The 18,678-nt window shown below is 35.0% G+C and overlaps 1 protein-coding gene across 6 annotated transcripts in view; it reads left to right on the top strand.

The window, feature by feature from the left end:
* LOC145728506 (CUGBP Elav-like family member 1) overlaps positions 1–18,678 on the top strand; it is a 117,676-nt gene that overhangs the window by 14,568 nt on the left and 84,430 nt on the right. For 2 of the 6 annotated variants that reach the window (XM_081978791.1, XM_081978789.1), the window contains exons 1-3: positions 7,428–7,561; positions 10,321–10,540; positions 11,432–11,816. The exons of 1 other annotated variant lie outside the window; for it this stretch is intronic. In XM_081978791.1, coding sequence (XP_081834917.1) covers positions 11,671–11,816 — 146 coding nt within the window. In that variant the 5' untranslated portion in view covers positions 7,428–7,561; positions 10,321–10,540; positions 11,432–11,670. Of the gene's footprint in view, positions 1–7,426; positions 7,562–10,320; positions 10,541–11,431; positions 11,817–18,678 lie in introns of those variants that run through there. 3 more of the 6 variants (XR_014178098.1, XM_081978793.1, XM_081978792.1) reach the window with 3 other exon arrangements.

Raw genomic sequence — 18,678 nt, 5'->3', positions numbered from 1 at the left:
ACATTTCCAGAAATTTAGAATTACCTAAGCCAGGAAAACAACTTCTGAAATTATGAAAATACATATGAAGGTTTTTGAAATTCATTGAAGATGACTGGTCATTGTGACATTGAAAACGCTTCTGGAGGTTTATAAGCCTAAAAACTGTCTGAAGATGACATTTACAGGTATTTTAAGAACCAAATCTAGTAGAAAATATTTGCGGGTATTTGAAAAATCTAATCTATCTGAAAATGTTTTAACAACCGATATAAGGAATCCTGAATATTCGGAAGCTTCTCTCGTCTAGAGTTGAAATGTGCCCAATTCTTTACGTGTGTGCAGTAAAGTTTTGGAAACCCTCTTAAAGATGACATTTTCAGGAATTGAAGTTAGTTCAACTATAGTTGAAGAAGTTTAGAAACCCTGAAAAACAGCTGTAGAAGTTTCTCAAATTTGAAGTACTCGTTGAATATGATTTTTGGCCATATGAACCATTTTAATTAGCTGAATATGAAGTGAAAACTTGAAAAGCTCACAAAACTCTCTGAAAATTATATTTTCAGGTGTTTGACAATCATTATCTAGCTGCAGTTTTGACTTTTTGTTTGTCAATTCTAAAATCCATTGTCTTGGATAACTAAAAATGCCACAATATCATATCATATCTTTTAATGAGAGAGACTAAGAAATAGCAAAGTTTGTCTTCTAATAATTGGCTCTGGCAACAACTGATCTTGAAAGGATTTTAGCATTTCACCGTTGAAGTGAATGATTAAAATGCTCGATACAGAAGACAATAGAAAGAACAATTGGCGTAAAATTTGTCAGAAACCGCGTCGTAACGGAACAACAGCCAATTACCGTCTTAACGTTCGCGATATAAGGAGCGGCATTAAACCTTAGTTAATCGACTCGTCAGAGTTTAATTAAGAAGTCGTTGCCGGGATGTGCCGGAAATAAATGCGAGCAATTTCAGTCTAGGCTAGAATAAACCCGCCAATAAAGTAACGTTATTAAGGTCCACACATAAATCCAATAATCAACCCCCTCCCCCAGGCCTGTACTATACAAAAGACGTCATCGACGCTGTAAACGTCGGGACAATCTCATCTCTTCTGACACAATATTAGAGAAGTGATATGACGATTAAAGGGACAAAATATACGGCAAAGATTATGAAAGACATTTAGCACAACATGGGAGGCGATCAGCCAAAGACAACGATCCATCTTTGCCTGCGGGCCTCGGGCTCGTTTGTTCGGGGTATTTTAATCAAAAACGTCGCCATTAGAGTAATGAAGTGGAACTCGCACGGGAAACTTTAATCCTAACAACACGACGACACCGCCCAAAAATAAACTGGTCTCTTTCGCCGTCCGGTCATGTGTGTCACTTTTGAAACGTCATATTCTGTCAAGCGTGACGCGGCAGCTAATATGCGGAAGGAAATTTCTAATCAATGAGGTGCGTGTCTGGAAAGTAAACATGCGGCAACGTCCAAAAAAGAACGGTTACCGGCCTGTGAAGTTGAAAGATCAATCAGGCGAACTGGGATTTTTAAAGGAAGAGATAATTTAATTTAAACATAAGCTGAACGTTAGCCATGTTTTTTTATAATTTAGTGAGTAAATTTACCAGATTTACGTAATGAACATGGTTTAATGTGGGTCCAAAAAAACAACAGTAATAGTGCTTTAATTGAGTAGTATAATGGTGATTCTCAAAGATCAATACATGAAATATGTAAATGAATGTCATTTTGATTAGGTTGGTTAGTACCACAGCTTCAGATTCTACAGATATGTTTAAGCAAGAAGGACAATATCAGAATAGGCAAAATTGATATATTAGCCTCAAATCAGAATGGTACAAAACATGTGATTGATTTTTTGGTTGACTTTCCATGAATATCTCTTCAGTGTCTTCAGTGTATTAACTAAATATTGCTTGAGGGTAAAATGTTCTCTTTTTATCGTATAAAGCAAAATAACGTTGGATGCAATGCCAAAACGGCCAAATAATACCTAAAATACTTCTTCCTGTGGGAATAAAGCGGCAGCGTGCGTGCAGACAGACGTAGTCCTTTAGACAGACAAGAATGATGTCCTTCCTGCTGCGCTTTGTCGCCCAGATTTGTACGCTTAATTGCTTATGTAAGCGGTTTGAATTAATCGCCACAAAGAATGGCTTTGCGTTTTTCTTTATTATTATTTGCCCTTAGTAAAGCAGTAAATTTACCACACCACAACGATGATGACCCATTTTCCTTTCGTATTAAACTTGCGGTGCCAAAGTGGGGCAATTCATGCTGAAACGTAAACTAGCAAAAAAGAGCACCAAACAGCAACACTGCCCTATAATAAGAATAAAAATATGGATGGCACATTTCCATTCCAACACAATCCTGGCTGGAAATTTAATCAGCTTCGGTATATAGATCCCATCGGTTTAAACCCATGGCGTAAATGGCGGCCATATCGTAATAGGAATTTGACGAGGGTCCAAATATTGATTCCGCCGTTCGATATGTGTGTTTATGGTTTTTTTCAGAGCTAATGGCACTATTAAATTGCTGCATCGATAAGGCGAACGGACAACGACGGCTCCATAATGGCACGACGTTTAACCCGTTATTGGATCATCAAGATTAACATCGAATTTATGTTTTCGGGTAATTGTTTATGGATAATCTACAGACTAAATTGCAGGGCAGCATAGGAACAAAGCCTCGCTGTTATTCAGCTGGTTTAGTAAGCTTTCCATTGGAAAATGCTTACTTGATTAAAAAATGGAGAAACATATGAGAAGAACGATTAATGTCCGAAGAAAAGAGCCACAGTTATTTGCTCAACAAGGGAGGCAAATGCAACTTTTGCTCCCGCGAAGCGGAGGATTTAGAAGTTTGAAGAGTTGCGAATCTAATTTTCTCTACGGCCAATGTTATGTTTTATGATAAAACAGCAGTTAAATACTATATTATTAATGGATACCTGGATGAAAAAGGAGGTGTTGTTACCAGAGATGTACCTACTTGTCAATTTGTCAAGAAGGTGTCAGAGACCACCACATTTATTTCACTTTTACTGGTGGCACCTTCAATCCCTAGGGTGGAAAATATTTTCACTTCATAGAAAGTAAAAGTGACATTTTCATGTTTTTTTAGTTTTATTTCCTAGGAGTTGTAGAAAAATTGAATTGTAAAACTCTAATCTGGAAACTACACGTTTGTCTTGACCTGCTACAGATTGTCCAAGAATAAAAAAAAAACATTTTTGTTCTCTTACAAAATTTCCGTAACTCTAACCCTGTTCGAGATATTTTACTTATTTTATAAAATTACAAATTTTGCCTTTAGGCAAGAAAAATTAAAGAAAATCACTGAACATGTACGGATTAGGTATCGAGTAACATCGTACGTCATTATTCTGTGTCTAATGTAAACATCTTGATTCAAAACTCTGTTCGAAAGTCCGGAAACTCTATCCATTGTTTCACATGAGCACTAATTAGCAACTTTCAAGTTAATTAAATAAATTTGTTTTACGTTGCTGCGTTGAAATACTCCCGGAACGTGAACAAAAAAAGTGTCCAAACAACAAAACAGCAACACTACAACGTGCTGGTTATGAAATTAGCGTGGTCAGGCTTTATCGTAGCGAATAACCCGGTGTTTATATTTTACATTAGAGTTAATTATTTCAGGCGGACATTTACCGAAAACTGTAAAATTATTCACGAAGAATTAGGACCTGTCAAGTCGTTCGGAGGATAGCGTATACGTCCTCATGGTAGCGGCGTTGTTTATTATTATAATAATAAATGATAAAAGCGTAACAATGGAGCAGAGAGGAAACGAAGACGAAGGCCGACGGGGAAAACAATTTCCAAATCGAGCATTAGGCTAATTGCGCTCGGCGGCAACTTTATAATGTCACTTCAATTTTCGAACCGATAAATCTTCGCAAACAATTCCCCGATAAATCCTCCATAATATGCAGTGCAGAGATCCCCCCCATAAATTAATTAAAGTTGGAAGATTATCTGAGAGATTGAAGTCGGAGGAAAAACGACTGCACTGTCCCTAATTAAGATAAACGGCTCGACATTATAATTAGAGAAAAACCTTTTGGAGCACGAACCGGACACGGCGCAGTGGATTAGATTCTTAAACTTGTTACGTACAGAGTCGTTATCTTCTCGTTTTGCAGCACCGGTAATCCTTCGAAAAAGTTTGTCTTTTCCGAAGACGGCCCGAAAAGGAAATGTCTCTTCTTTAAATTTATTTAATCCAAGACCCACTCTCCTCTCACCCTCACTGATTTGCGATCACTTTTATTCTACTGGCAAACCCTCTGGAATTAATTAACCCCTTGAATTTTTGGCCATGTTTCGTGACCTATCGAACCGCAGGGGCCATTTGAATTGCAGAGCGCTAATAAGCAAAAGTGAATTTATTCAAGCTGCACGAGCCTCAAAGGAGTGGCTCGGAGCTGTCTTCTTCGTAGCGCTTTGTTAGCCTCAGGTGAAGTCCACAGATTTTTTACACGAGACGGGTTCAAAAAGTTTTGCATTGAGGTAAAAGCAGTATTCATCAGAATAGAAAAAAACTTGAGTAATTTAGGTAAAGTGAATAGGACATCTAAAGATGGCGAAGACTAATAGAATTTTTTTTAAACAATCTATATTGTCTTATACATTGTTTTCGAAAATAGTTAGATTGATTGAAAATATTGTATATTATGTATCATTTTCAAAGTTTTATTCACAGCTAAGTGAAAATAACACTTTACACTAGAGTAGCACATATTGTTTTTTGTGCAACTTACATATATAACACAAAAACTTAATGGTAAGTCCATATTTTCGTGAATTGAACAACGTTTGCTTTACTTGCTTCTTTTTCTTGACCAATCACAAATTACCCACTGTGTTGAGATTTACTGAATGCCGCACATGTGAACTTACTATTACCAGTAATCTACTACAATATGTCTTAAAACAGACAAAACAAGAATAATTAAATTAATTGACAATGTCAAATCTCTCGAGAAACACCAATTTTCAGAATGGTGTAAAATCTGTGTTACGCACTAGTCGTCACTGAAAAATTATATTTTTCTAATTATGGCATATAAAGTGACACTTTTCAAAACTGATTAGAGTGACAAAACGTTTTACTTTATGTAACTAGTTACATAAAGTATCACTTTATGTAACTAGTTATGAAATAGCTATTTATGTAACCAGTTACGAAAAGATCGATTTTGTGTAACGAATGAATGTTTGTAGGGCGAGCGCAGCGAGGTCCTACAATTTGAATGAGTTACACAATAAGACATTTTCGAAACGTGTTGCATACATAATTTTTTCTAATTTTGACCAAAAAGCAGTAAAAACCATCTTTTAAAGTGATTTAACACAAATATTCACTTTCATAGCACCTTGTATAAACAGTGACAACGACATGTTATGATGGATGTCGCCCATATGTTTCTAAGAAAATGCATAAAAACAGGGAGTGATGAAATGAACATTTCATAACTAGTTACATAAAGTATCACTTTATGTAACTAGTTACATAAAGTAAAACGTTTTGTCACTCTAATCAGTTTTGAAAAGTGTCACTTTATATGCCATAATTAGAAAAAGTTCATTTCATCACTCCCTGTTTTTATGCATTTCCGTAGAAACATATGGGCGACATCCATCATAACATGTCGTTGTCACTGTTTATACAAGGTGCTATGAAAGTGAATATTTGTGTTAAATCACTTTAAAAGATGGTTTTTACCGCTTTTTGGTCAAAATTAGAAAAAATTATGTATGCAACACGTTTCGAAAATGTCTTATTGTGTAACTCATTCAAATTGTAGGACCTCGCTGCGCTCGCCCTACAAACATTCATTCGTTACACAAAATCGATCTTTTTGTAACTGGTTACATAAATAGCTATTTTACGTTGTCAAAAAGTAGTAAAAATGTTCTTTATTTAATATTTAAAAATTGTCACTGCTTTCTATTCTGTTTTTCATATTTTGTGAGCCTTCCACTTCTTCTGCTTTCCCTCATACCTTTGAATTTCTTAAATTTCACGTTTTATTATATCAATCACGCATACTACTTTCCTTGGTCTAACGCACCTTAATCCATTTCATCGTAATTAAGTATTTTAATTTTTGTTTATTAGTTAGATTAGTTTCTTGGATTCCAAAATCTATTTTAATACTAATGTAAGAAATAATCTCTCCCCATTTACTATTTTAAGTCCTACTTCTTAAAACATTGAGAATTTTTTTTTTTGTATTTTTATTTAGCACAACACAAAATTACTACAAATATAAATGATTTTTTTAATGGAAATCTCTTTAGTGGGCCCACTCAACCTTATAATAAAAAAGGTGCAACCTCACTTGAATACTAAAACCAGTTTGATATTCTGGTTTAGTGTGAAAGGAAAATGTCGCTCTGGCTTTCCCTACCGTTTTCTATGAAAAATATTAAAATCGTTTTATGTATCGCATTTTACGTGCTGTAGACAAGTAATGCAGATTTGATTGAAATACCGCTTATTATTACCGTAAATTTATTGTTTTCAAAAACGAGCACATACCTTCTTATTATCAGTTTTTATTTGACTAAAAGCAGTCAAATTGTAACTGAAGTTTTGTTGAAGAAATACAGCGTGTTAGGGTATTTTCCATAAGTTTTTTGGTAACCAACCTGTTCTGTAGTTTTCAAAACCGATCCAGACACGCTAACGGTCGCGTTTCGCCCCATTTGGCCGCATGACAGTTCTAAATGGGCTCTACCCTCTAAACGTTTCACGTGAGAGAAATTTAGCTGAGGTCAAGAAAACCATAACAATGTATCAAAACGCGGTGCTAACGATGCGGCAAATAACCTTCATTTTACAAAATCCCATTTACTACTGGGCTCTTGGTATTTATATCGTCTACTGTAGTTGTCATTCCCTATTCATTTGGTTGTTGTTCTCTGTCAAAGACAACTTTGTTATTGTCAGTGATTGTATGAAATTTTGGATTTTCAGTGTGCTATTTGTAATATGGACACTTGAGGCATAGTCTTGTGATATCAGTCCACACAAAATGCAACTCTTTCGTTCTGCATGTCCAGTGATTGTAGTTATAAAATATATTCTGGTTCCTTCATGTCAAACTACAAATGGTTCAGGCTATTACTTTTAGTATTAAATTTTGAGGAAAAAAAACTTTCTGGATCATCTAGCAACTGATGGGAGATATTTATATCGTCCACTGTGGTTGTCATTTCCTTCTCGTTACATTCCCTGTTCCAATTTTTCTATAAAGGGAGATATGAAATCGACTTGAACGAAGCAATCGCCCAAACTAACCGACACCACCTACCCCAAATAGATGCTATCGCTTAAGCGATCCGAACCCGAAACCAATTTTTCCAATTACTCATCAATCTTGGATTGTCTCCCGAAGACATCGGCACGTTGTCCAAAACTCCAGAGGGCGCCCGAGCAGCCGCCAAATTGAATCGGCGGCGTCGGTGTTGGCGTCCCCCAGTGCAGTGCGAGGCGTCCGGACGGTCGGTATGTGCGTCGCGACGCCGGACAGAATGAGGACGATCATGCGACGACGACGGCATTCCTGGTCATTTCAACCAGTCGTGGTGGTCGTTCCATCCTCATATCGATGACGGATGTGAATGGGGGTTTTCTTGATGTCATGTGCGCTCTATTTTGCCACTTAATAAGGGTTGATTTCATTAAACGGCAATTGCTTGAATTTTAGGTTCTTAACAGTATTATGAATGAAGTGAGCATTTCTTCAGTTTAGTGCCTTAAGAAGCAGGAAGTTTGATGGTGCGGGTTACAGGTACCGCAAACTGTTTGTAAACACGATTTTGCATACTGCCAAATTCTCTCGCGTCAAAATGCATCCTACGGACAATTTCTCAAAACCTCGAAACTAATAATTAACTGGTCTGTAGACACAGCTGCAATTAGTTTTTCGCACTGTGCGATGATATTTCCTAACAGCTGCGTTTGGCTTTTACTAAACGCTCGGCAACTAACAATAGTAATTTTAAGATTGAGCTCACCATCAACATTGAACAGTCTCGAACCTAAAATTCAAGCTTTGTCTGCAGCCTTTGTACTCGTTTTCAAGCACACTTCAAAAGCTTTTGTTCTCGCAGTTAATATTCCAAAATTGTATTTGAATTTGCCGCGTAATATCTTTTAGGGTGCCTCGAGTTTAGGAATGTGTACTTTACCATTTTTTTTCTCCTTCGGGCATCACGGTCCTAGTTTCCAGAAAATTATTTTTGCAAAAATATCTTAATAATGTCTTGTCTGATAAATTGTTTTGTTGGAAACTAAACAAAAATAGTTCAAATATTTTAATGTCAAAATATCTTCAAGGTTTCCAGACAATAAATTTCCAGGTTTACAAGCTATAAAATATAGTAGACATAAATACAAACTGATGGAACGACCAAATTATTAATTAATTAGGTTGACTTAGTAGTTGGTGAGATTTGTCACCTTAATTCCTGTTTTTTTTGTTAACCGAAATTTTTTTTTTAAAATAGGTTGCAAAATTTACAAATTAGGCAATTTTTGAATCAATGTTCTTAAAACATTATTTAACACTATTGACAATACCCTCTTTTCGATTCGATGATCTTTTTGCAGTTTTTTCTTAAATTATTATTAAATGATTTTATTCTTCCTTGTCTCTTTCAAGTTATTTCTTATTACTAGTTTTTTTTTAACTAGTTTAAATTTATGATTGTGCTATTTTTTACATGATTTGTTAAAGGCAAACGAGCTTAAATACCCCCGATACATATAACGGTACTCTTCCTTGTCAGCTTATTTTCTATTATAATTATAATCCAGTATTTTATCATTAAGTTGTTGCTGCAACACTGTTTTGCAGCTATCAAGAAACTTAACCGCTAATAAAGCCATCAAATATTCCTAAGCAAGTGTTAACCGAGTTTAGTTTCGTAACGAAATTGAATCATCCCGAAAATTAACATAAACCTCAACCAAGCCAAAGTGGGGTCTGGATTCAACCCCTTCAGAGGGCTCCGGCTTTGATCCACTTAATAACAATAATTCAGAAGCACGATATCCAAAAGCCTGGAAATCCACCGGAGCAGTCGATTCGACGTTTACCCACGTCAATCGAAGTTAAAGTTTTCCGGTTCTCCGGGTTCCATTGTTTAAATTCCTCGTCGATGCCTACGGGAAACACTCGAAAATCCGCAGTCCATCGAGGATTCCGGGCCTCGACTAACCGCTCTGTGCAGGTATTTTATTCGAAAATTTCCCCAATTTTCTCGACAATTCCGTTTTTAAGGAAGCGTCGCCTCGACCGAGTCCAACGGAGGATATAAAATATAGACTCCGGCCATAATCGGCTTTCTCATTTCAAAGCTGATTTTCTGATATGGCCACGGTTAGTTGGTTTTTCCCTCGGACAGCCGGCTTTCCCGAGGATAATTTGATACTGCACGGCTTACAGATTTTCACTGTCGGACTGACCCGCAGTCGCTTAAAGCTGTGATCGTGTTTTGTTAAATTTACTACCAACTTAAACAAAGAAACGATGTTCCATTCAAAAAAATTACTTATTCTAAAATACAAAATTGTCACCATATTGTTTATAACGTAATCCAATGATATTTGGCAGGAAATATTTACAACCACGATACTGACAGTTTTAATGAAATATAGAGTATTATTTCAAAATTTAATTCTAATGGCACAAACAACCTATGCATTTAATAATAACAGGGTCACAATATCATTAAATATTGTGTTTTCCCCAAACCGCCACCAGCTCTAATGTATTCTATTACATATTCGTTTTCATTTAATGTTGTTAGTTAATATCTATTTTTGTATAATGGAAAAATCAATCTTTATTATTAAATAGTCTAATCCTATCATAATACAGTGTTAACTGCAAGAACAAAACTCAAACATTGAAGCTTTACTTTTTAACCATTTATATCTACTCTACTTGTTGCAATGTCTAGTGTGCCGTCCGCAGCCAATACAATCTGACAACGCCATCGTTCTTGAGATATTTGTGTCCTGCAAGCAATCACATCAAAAATGGAGTGTTAATTAAAAAAACAGGTGGATGGGCGTTTTTCAGTTTGTCATTGGCCTGATTGATCGTCCGGTGTCGTGTGTTTGGCCCCGCTTGCCGGACTGTACGTGTCCTGGAGAATCGTCCGCGATTCTCCCTCGTACATTCCGATGTCCGCTTTAAATCTTTATCGAGAGTGGGATAGACACTTTTGGATTAACCCGCTCGTTGTGTTTTGCAGGCTTTGATTAAATCCAGGATCTCGGCGCAGTAGAATTAGAATTTTTTTGTATTTGTCGGGGAATACGTATTTAGCTTGGGTGCTTTTTGTCTCCGGATGGTGTGGTAGTTAACCAGAAGTCGGGAAAATTGTGCAATCGTACGTCATGTCAAAGTGGAAGTGTTTCAGCCGTTTTTACGTCTGGTTTGGGATTTGATTCACGGTTTTTACTAGGAAACAGGTGATTTAAGTTGGATTCTGCTTTAATCATCATGAAGCAATATTAAATAACCGTATTCATTTACATTAATAACAACAGAAAGGCCGACAAAATCAGGAACAGTAATAATTCCATGCGAAAGTCTCAGTGAATCATGCATTGATAACTTTTTCCTCCTTTATTGGTAGTTAACTGCAAAAAATTAAGTATTTTTAGACACAATTGAAGGAGTCAGTTGACGGATGTAAGACCCTAAACATATTCTTATTGTTAACTGTTTCAAAAGTCAAAAATGTGAGGTTAATTTCAATAATTCTAGCCAACTTATGATCTCTTTTATATCAAGTACTGTTACAAACTGTAGAATGATATCTGATAATATAAAATACAGGGTGTCCTACGATGAAAGACATCGATAAATATAAGAAAAACTGATTTGAAAATTTGGTAACATGACGCCCCCAGTTATACAAGAAGCAGGTACCAACTTGCTTATTTTAAATGGAACACCCTGTATATTATTATATTTTTGAATGCTTCTATCGATTTCAAATATGTTTCATGTATCATGATCTATATCTATCTACAACGGTTTATGAATAATAAGGAAACCTAGTCTAGGAGGCAGAGAATTTTTTTTATACTTATTTTTCCAGGCATATTATATCCCTACAAGTGCCAGACTATACTTTTTAGAAATATTTTTATTACTGACAAGAAAAAGAGTAGTAAAACCCATTTACATGATTGGTTAGAATAACTAATCCAACAATTGTGGCTCCATATTTGCTGACTGCAAAAATATGTATCGACATCATTCTCACTATCATAAAAAATTATAAACTAGCAAAAAGCAATTAATTTTTAAATTAGTTGTTTTTTGATTTTATCTGACAAAAGTTCTTATTCTAGAATACCAACACCATCATCGCTCACCAAAAACCGTGATTCACATCTCAACCACGCCAAATCAGTAGATCGCCTCGGAATTGTCTAAAATAAAAAGAGACACACATACTCTCGCATCATGTGTTACCTGTCTTATCGCTGATAACAGGTGAAGACTTCAATCTAATCGGGCTTCTGTTATCAGTGTACTAGACGCAGGTGACAAACAACGGATTCAGTTGCGTTTTGTGACCTGTTCGAGTATGTTGCACTCGTTGGACACGTTGGCCGGTAAATTGTCTCCAGTTGCGTCCAGTGCCCAGGGTAGTCCGCAGACTAGTGTCCTGGATACGAATGCGAACCGAGTGCATCCATATCAGAAACAGAACAATCCTGGAAGCTCTACGAGGTAATTTTGATTCACTTTATTTATTGTTGTGGTATTACTAATTTTTCCTTTATGTAACACACTTTACATGTACAACTTTTAAATGTAAACAGTTGAAATTTCTATGTTTTTATTAGCAATCAGATGAATGATATTACAGCAAATATATAGGTCGATAAATGAGACCAAAAATATAGTATTACCTATAAACCTAAATTAGGCGTTTAGCGATTTATCTTTATGGTCGTGATAAAGCGTCGGTGATAAGATTGCGTCGATTTTGTATAACCGCAATTAAGATTAGCATTAACTAAAGTCGATTTCCAAAATTGCCTCTAAATCAGTTTACAACTTTTCCAGATTTTCAATTATATTTCAGATTACTGACATAAAAATGGTCTCCATCTTGTAACATACATGTTGCTCTATTTTGGAGGTGGACAAAGAACAAGTCACATTCTTTCAAACTGGTTTTTTATCTTCGGTTCCTAAAATATGAACCAACATCACAAAGATAATGAGAAAGTTTTATTTTTAGAACAGGTCAGCTGAAAAAAATGATCTTACTTGCAATCACAATATTATGATTTCGATTTTATTTACTTACGTGCCCGCGTTCTAAAAATATTCGGCAAAATGCATAATTTTTGTCGATTTCAATGCCCGACCTCAACTAAAAGTAACCACTAACCTGTTAGCCATTCAACGAATTTCTAGGTAGTATATGTAAATTCTTTGGGGCGTGTTGGTGTTACGGTGTGGCGTTTGTTTTCATAATAGCGTTAGCCGTTTTATTGTTCCGGATTTGCATATATTTTTCTGGACGAATTCCTACATTTTATGTTTCGAGTATGTTTTTAATTATTCTGCCATTTTATCAGAAGCATTAGGTGGACACGAACTAATTCAGTGGACGATTTTGATCAAAGTAGGTAGATATTTACGGAACGCAGTTAAGAAATATTGATTTTACATAACAAACAGATTTCTCTACGAGTTGAGTTGAGAATGTTTCAAATGTGTTCTATACATGAGTTTACCTAATTTACTTATGAAAGTATAATGGTAAACATAAAAAAGAATTTGATTATATTACACCCTAATCATGTCTACCTTCCATTTCGTTACAATGGTTAGATTTTGCCATCATGTAACTAGAATTTCATTTGGAAATGAAATGATATCGGTTACTTTATTTGTTAAATTTTTGTTTTACTGTTGGTAGGCTTTATGGTTAGGCTTAACGTGCCTATTATTATTAAGTTCAGTTTTCAACACATTCTTCCCCCCTTCTGCTCTGTCCTTGATAGATTTAAATTCTTCTTTAAAATATAGCTTTTGACATCCATTTATCAATCATTTTTCCAAATATCTGAGCAATTGGCCAGCTCAATCACTTACAACTCATTCTTTCTTCTTTTTTTCTAATGAAGAGTGACTATTGATTAAACTAACTGAATTTATTTAGTTCATTTTCAATTTGTTATTTGTAATAACAGTGTTAGGGGTTTATAAGCTTGTCATTCTGAATTTCTTCTTAAATTGCGCTGGCAAATTGCCGACTAGCAAGGCTAATTAAACAAGCAACTTTGAATTTATTTGGAAATTTTCCAGTGGACATCGAAATATAAAACAAATTAATAACCCATAGCTAGTAACTCAACTATACTATTTGTTAATGTCTTCTTAGTTGTCAGAAGAAAATAAACTCAAATTTGAGAATTTCACGTTTTGTCCCTTAATTTTTTTTATTTCATACTGTATCGTTATATACTCTATTACGTAGTCGGTTTCAGTCCGGCAAAGTAATATAATTTTGTTAGCAGTTTAACAGTTGGAGTTTACAGGAGTGTGTGAAATCACAAAAAAAACTAAGAATTAAACAACTATTACCAATTACAGTATAAAATAAAACGTTTTACGTTACTCTTCTGTGAAATGCAATTAAAGTACTCGTCTAGAAATTCCAAACATCTATAAACTAGTACTTTAATAACCTATTTCCCTGACTTGTAACGTAAATTAGGATTACGATTAATTGAGTATGAGTATTTCGTGACAATATAAAACGTAGAAACATTAACAATTTACAAGTATATTGGGTATACCGACTCCCTGATTCTTCTGTTTCATTCCATACTATTTTCGGTTTTTTGGAAATTAAATAATTGGTTTTCTAGTTTTGAAACTGATTACAGTGAATCATTTCATTGTCAAAATCATTCTATTTTCCGTAAGCAGTTGTGTAAAATGAAACTTTATGCAGCTGGTGAGGAAAGTTTATTTTATTACTCTTTATTTTAAGTGTGTCAGTAGAAACATATACAGGACATTTGGTTGTGGCTTATCGTACTAGAAAAAATAGTAAATGATCACGATTTTTAGTAAAAATTATAGATAAAACATATATGAAACACGTTTCGAAAATGTCTTATTATGTAACTCATTCTTTTGTTACACAAAATCAGACTTTTCGTATAACTATTAAGCAACTTTCCTTATTTTTATATCAATACTAAGCAAGGGTGATTTATCGACTTTATCCCATTATGCTAGTTTTTTTTAATCCAAATATTTTGATGTATTATTCAAAATGCACCTGTAATAGATCACTCTTTGAAAAGTTATTACACGGCTAATCACCGATTTATAAGACTGGCTGGCGAAGAGCCCAACATTTTGCCCCATCAAGTATTTAGCCACGCTTTGCCAAAACACACCGTATATTTAGATCGGCGCATTATTTCGTTCGGCAAATTATTCAGGTTCGACATTTTAGCGGTGTCAAGAAGCGTTCGTCTCGTCCTCTTTAATTTGTTAACGGAATCTCCATGAACGTGCCTTGTATGTTATATTTACGGTATGGATTTTCCATTTGGAAGAACCCAAGACTTGGTCTCGGCTTTGCCATGCTGATGCGTAGCTAACGACCAAAGCAAACACGGAAACGTGACTTATCGTTTCCATGTACAGTCCGGGAATAATGGAAACGTGGACGGTTGCTGATGGACATATTATAGAGCACGGGATGGACAGCGACGTTATTTTTTTTTAATAAGCGTTCTCGATCATGCGGTTGATTGTCGGATATTTTTAGTGACGGCCTATATAAATTTAATAACGTCACCGTATAAAAAATCTGGAAAGGTATTTTTAACACGGTTGTGAAATTTCCAGTGGCCTTACGACGTTGTAAATTTTGGCGAACGTATGAGGGGAGAGGAGTCTGCCTTAACTTATTCACAACAGGCAGCAGATTTGAAATAAATTAAGCGAGCTTACCCGGCTTTGAGCAAAAGTTATACCGTTCTTTGTAAATTTAAATGATGCTAAGGGAGAGCCAGTTTGCTTACTTATTGTTTTTACAAGTATTTGAAAATCCCACCGCTGTAAAACACTTTTTTTCTGGAGTTTCGAGGAAAAAAAAATTATAATAAAGCACGAATATTTTGACGCAGCTCAAAGCGTCTTTCACCAGCCAGTTTCTAGAATCTCTTATATTCGATTTGCTCGAATTTTGTTGACTAAATCTGCCGGAAATTATCGTCCCGTCTCTCAATTTACCTCCGGACGAAGGCGTTTTATGTGCTGAAATTTCGATGTCGCAAGAAAATGAATTAACTGTAATTTTATTAATTTGTGATCTGTGAAGTTTGCAATAATCAAAATTGTAAAGCTGTGTAGTAAACGTAACTTGTGATTTCCACTAACTAACAAGTCAGAAAATTCCATTATTTTAAATTTAACCACCTGTATATTTTAGTGTTATTCTATTTGGCTTGTCAAGACCTGCATAGTGACCTATTGTGTGCTGTTACTAAAAGTGTGTACGTTTCTGAGATATTAAGAGTTAAAAGTGTACTTATCTTCCTTCCACAGGCAAAAGCACTGTAAGTGTAGTCATTGCGTTTAAAGCCAGAAGTTTCTATTATTTTAAATAGGCCACCCTGTATATTTTAGTGTTATTCTATTCTGATTGTTAATACCTGCATAATAACCTACTGATATACTAAAAGTGAACGGTTTCTGAAATATTTACAGTGAAAATTGTACTTATCTTCCTTCCACAGGCAAAAGCACAGTTTCTGTATTATTAGTTTTCAGAAATGATAGAGTGCGCAGAAATTTCTCGATGTCAAGATAAACTTCAAATCTTGAAAAACAAAATATAAAATTATATTTAAAGATTAAAATTCTTTAGTTCAAATTAAATAAAGTTAAATCACTGCAACCTTTGAAAACGACAACTATTATGAAAATTGTCATTTTACGTGTTTCATAAATTTTTCCTTACTGTCATTTAACATGTTAAATGATTGTGGTAACTTCGAACAGTTTTTAGGGTTAATAAGAATAAACTGTTCCTTAACTTAATTGTTAGACTTTAGTAAATAACTACTTTTTCATGTTGTAATTTTAAAGATTTCTAATTTATCGTGGGACCGGAAACTTTTCGGATACTAGTTCATTAATAAAGAAAATATGTTTATTTGAGTGCACTCTATGATTTCTGAAAATTAGGAATAGTTATTCTGTGACATCATGTTTACATTAGCTGAAAATCGCCTATCATTGGTCTATTTCATATCTCACAGTGTTAGGACCAGTATCCATATTGGAGTAGAAACAAAATAAAGTTGATTATCCATTTTACACTTTTTGCAAATTATTGAAGTTGCAATTAGCGCTAGTGACTGACGCATATGAATGAAAAATCCATCAATCAAATAGAAATCCGGCAACCATATTTTGGACAAGCCAATTAAGTTTCGATTACACGTCACTCAACTGAACTGAACAGTAGCGAATATGCGTGTCCGAGTCGCGGATACCGCAAACCCCCCTTCAAATCATCAAAGTCGGTGATATTTTTAATTAATTTTTTTCATAAACTGCCGTCGAATGTGTGGCGGACAAATAGCGCTCAACGTGTTCTAAATCGCCACTCAATTTGTCCTGTCAAATTCAAATGCGGCCTCGGGACGAGTTATGGCTTGGAAAAGTGTAATGGGGGTGTGCGAACTGCAAACTCGCCCATTACCGTTCCAGTTTTATTGGATATGAAAGAGGGGTGCGCTGAAGAAAAATTGCTTAATTGGACTTTTTTTTTTGTTTCAGGTATGTTCATTAACTTCCCAAGACCTTTTACCTGTAAGTATCGATTTAAGTTTTTGCTCGATTACGACAGTCGCTCTAGTCAATAAATACCAATATTTTGTAGGATTCAAGCCAAAGTGAGCTAAAGTTACTACTATTCAGTCTTTGTCCATTAAATTTAACGATGTTTTAAGTCACCACTCGCGGTCATCGATACTGCTCTATTTTATGGCCCAATAAAAATGAACTACACCCGATTGTCTATCATATTTCTTTTTTAGTGTTAGCCTCGTTCAAAATTAAATTATGACCGCAATTTAACAATAATTCTTTTATCGGCTGAACCAATATCCGGAGACAATGTCGAGACGTTGAGGACACAGGACGTCTCCAATCGATTATTATATAGTATTTTTTTGTCTGTTATTACTCAGAATTTATGTGCATATGGGCCGTACTGCCTCACTAACTTTAACAATAGGATGGATAACTAAATAAAGGGTGGAAGAGGGTGAACGTTCAGCAGGATCAGCGATTTTACGGCGGATTACGCGGCCAAGTTGGCATTAAATTTGCTAGGGAGTCCAATCAGCAAAATCAGGCTCGTGCACCGTTTGCGCCAGATAAAAGTTGAATTATACTTCCCCATTTTCTATGCTACGGCATATTTACCTAACTTACTCGACCCTATTTGCCTAATAGCTTCCTAATGACTACCGAATTTCGGACCTCGAGCCCTCTCTTTTACCCAAACCCTTGCATATGCATGTTGTTTATGAAATTTGCGTAGTCGCAGTTTTAGGGGAGGATTTCAACATTTTATTCGGGGCTTATTTAAATCTGTTGACATTGCATATTCAGGCGGTCGGAATAACTTAAGACACTCTTGAGTTTTGATTTAATTTTGCGGCGAATAGCGACTTGACGGGAATACTTAAGATCTTTTACGAAGTTTTGACGACTTTTGAATATCACTCTAGAAGCGTTCGGTTTGGTGAGGATAATGAGGCTTCAGGTCTAATATACAGGGTGGTCCAGTTTTAAATGTCAATAATTCACAATTCGATATCCCATCAAAAAATAAGTTAACATACATTATGTCATTTTCCTGAAAAATGCTTCTCAAGGAAAATACAGTCCATAAAAGTTCAGTTTAAAAAATCGGTTGAAAATTGAATTGAGAGGCTTAAAAATTGTCTTTGTAACCAGTTTTCAGATAAATTGAAAGACTTTAGCCTTGACAATTGACTTCTGTAGTCTTTGTAGTCAGTCGTTATAATTTTCAGATAAGTTGAAAATTGACTTGTAGCCATGAAAAACTACTTTATCTATAATTTTTGACTAAAAATTCACACATTTTAACATTGAAAATTGACTTGGACACCAAAAAGTAACTCTGAACCAATAAAAAGTGACATCAACAACTTAAAATTTGCATTTCAACTAAGTTTTCATGATTTGAAAATACATTTCAATATTTTAGTTTTGAAAATAGTCTTAAATGCAGGATATTGACATTATTTCATGTAAATTGACTTGAACAATAACTTTTCAAGTTTTTTTAATTTGCTTTTAATTTTGTTAAAACTCTGGACTATTTTTAGGGCTTTAAAACTGCTTTCAGCTTGGAAAATCGAGTTTAAGGGGGTTTTACCTTCACAAAGTTTTTGATATAACACACTTAAAAAACTATTTTTACATTTTCCATAGGCTTAAACATGCCATTTCACGCTTTGTCAGTATTAAATTGACTTCTAGACGCTTCACTGTGCTTTAAGATTGAAAA

Source organism: Ips typographus, linkage group LG4 (genome assembly GCF_016097725.1).
Source record: "Ips typographus isolate SLU linkage group LG4, UJ_Ityp_2.0, whole genome shotgun sequence".
NCBI classification, from domain to species: Eukaryota; Metazoa; Arthropoda; class Insecta; order Coleoptera; family Curculionidae; genus Ips; species Ips typographus.
This window is presented reverse-complemented; position numbering and strand designations above follow the sequence as displayed.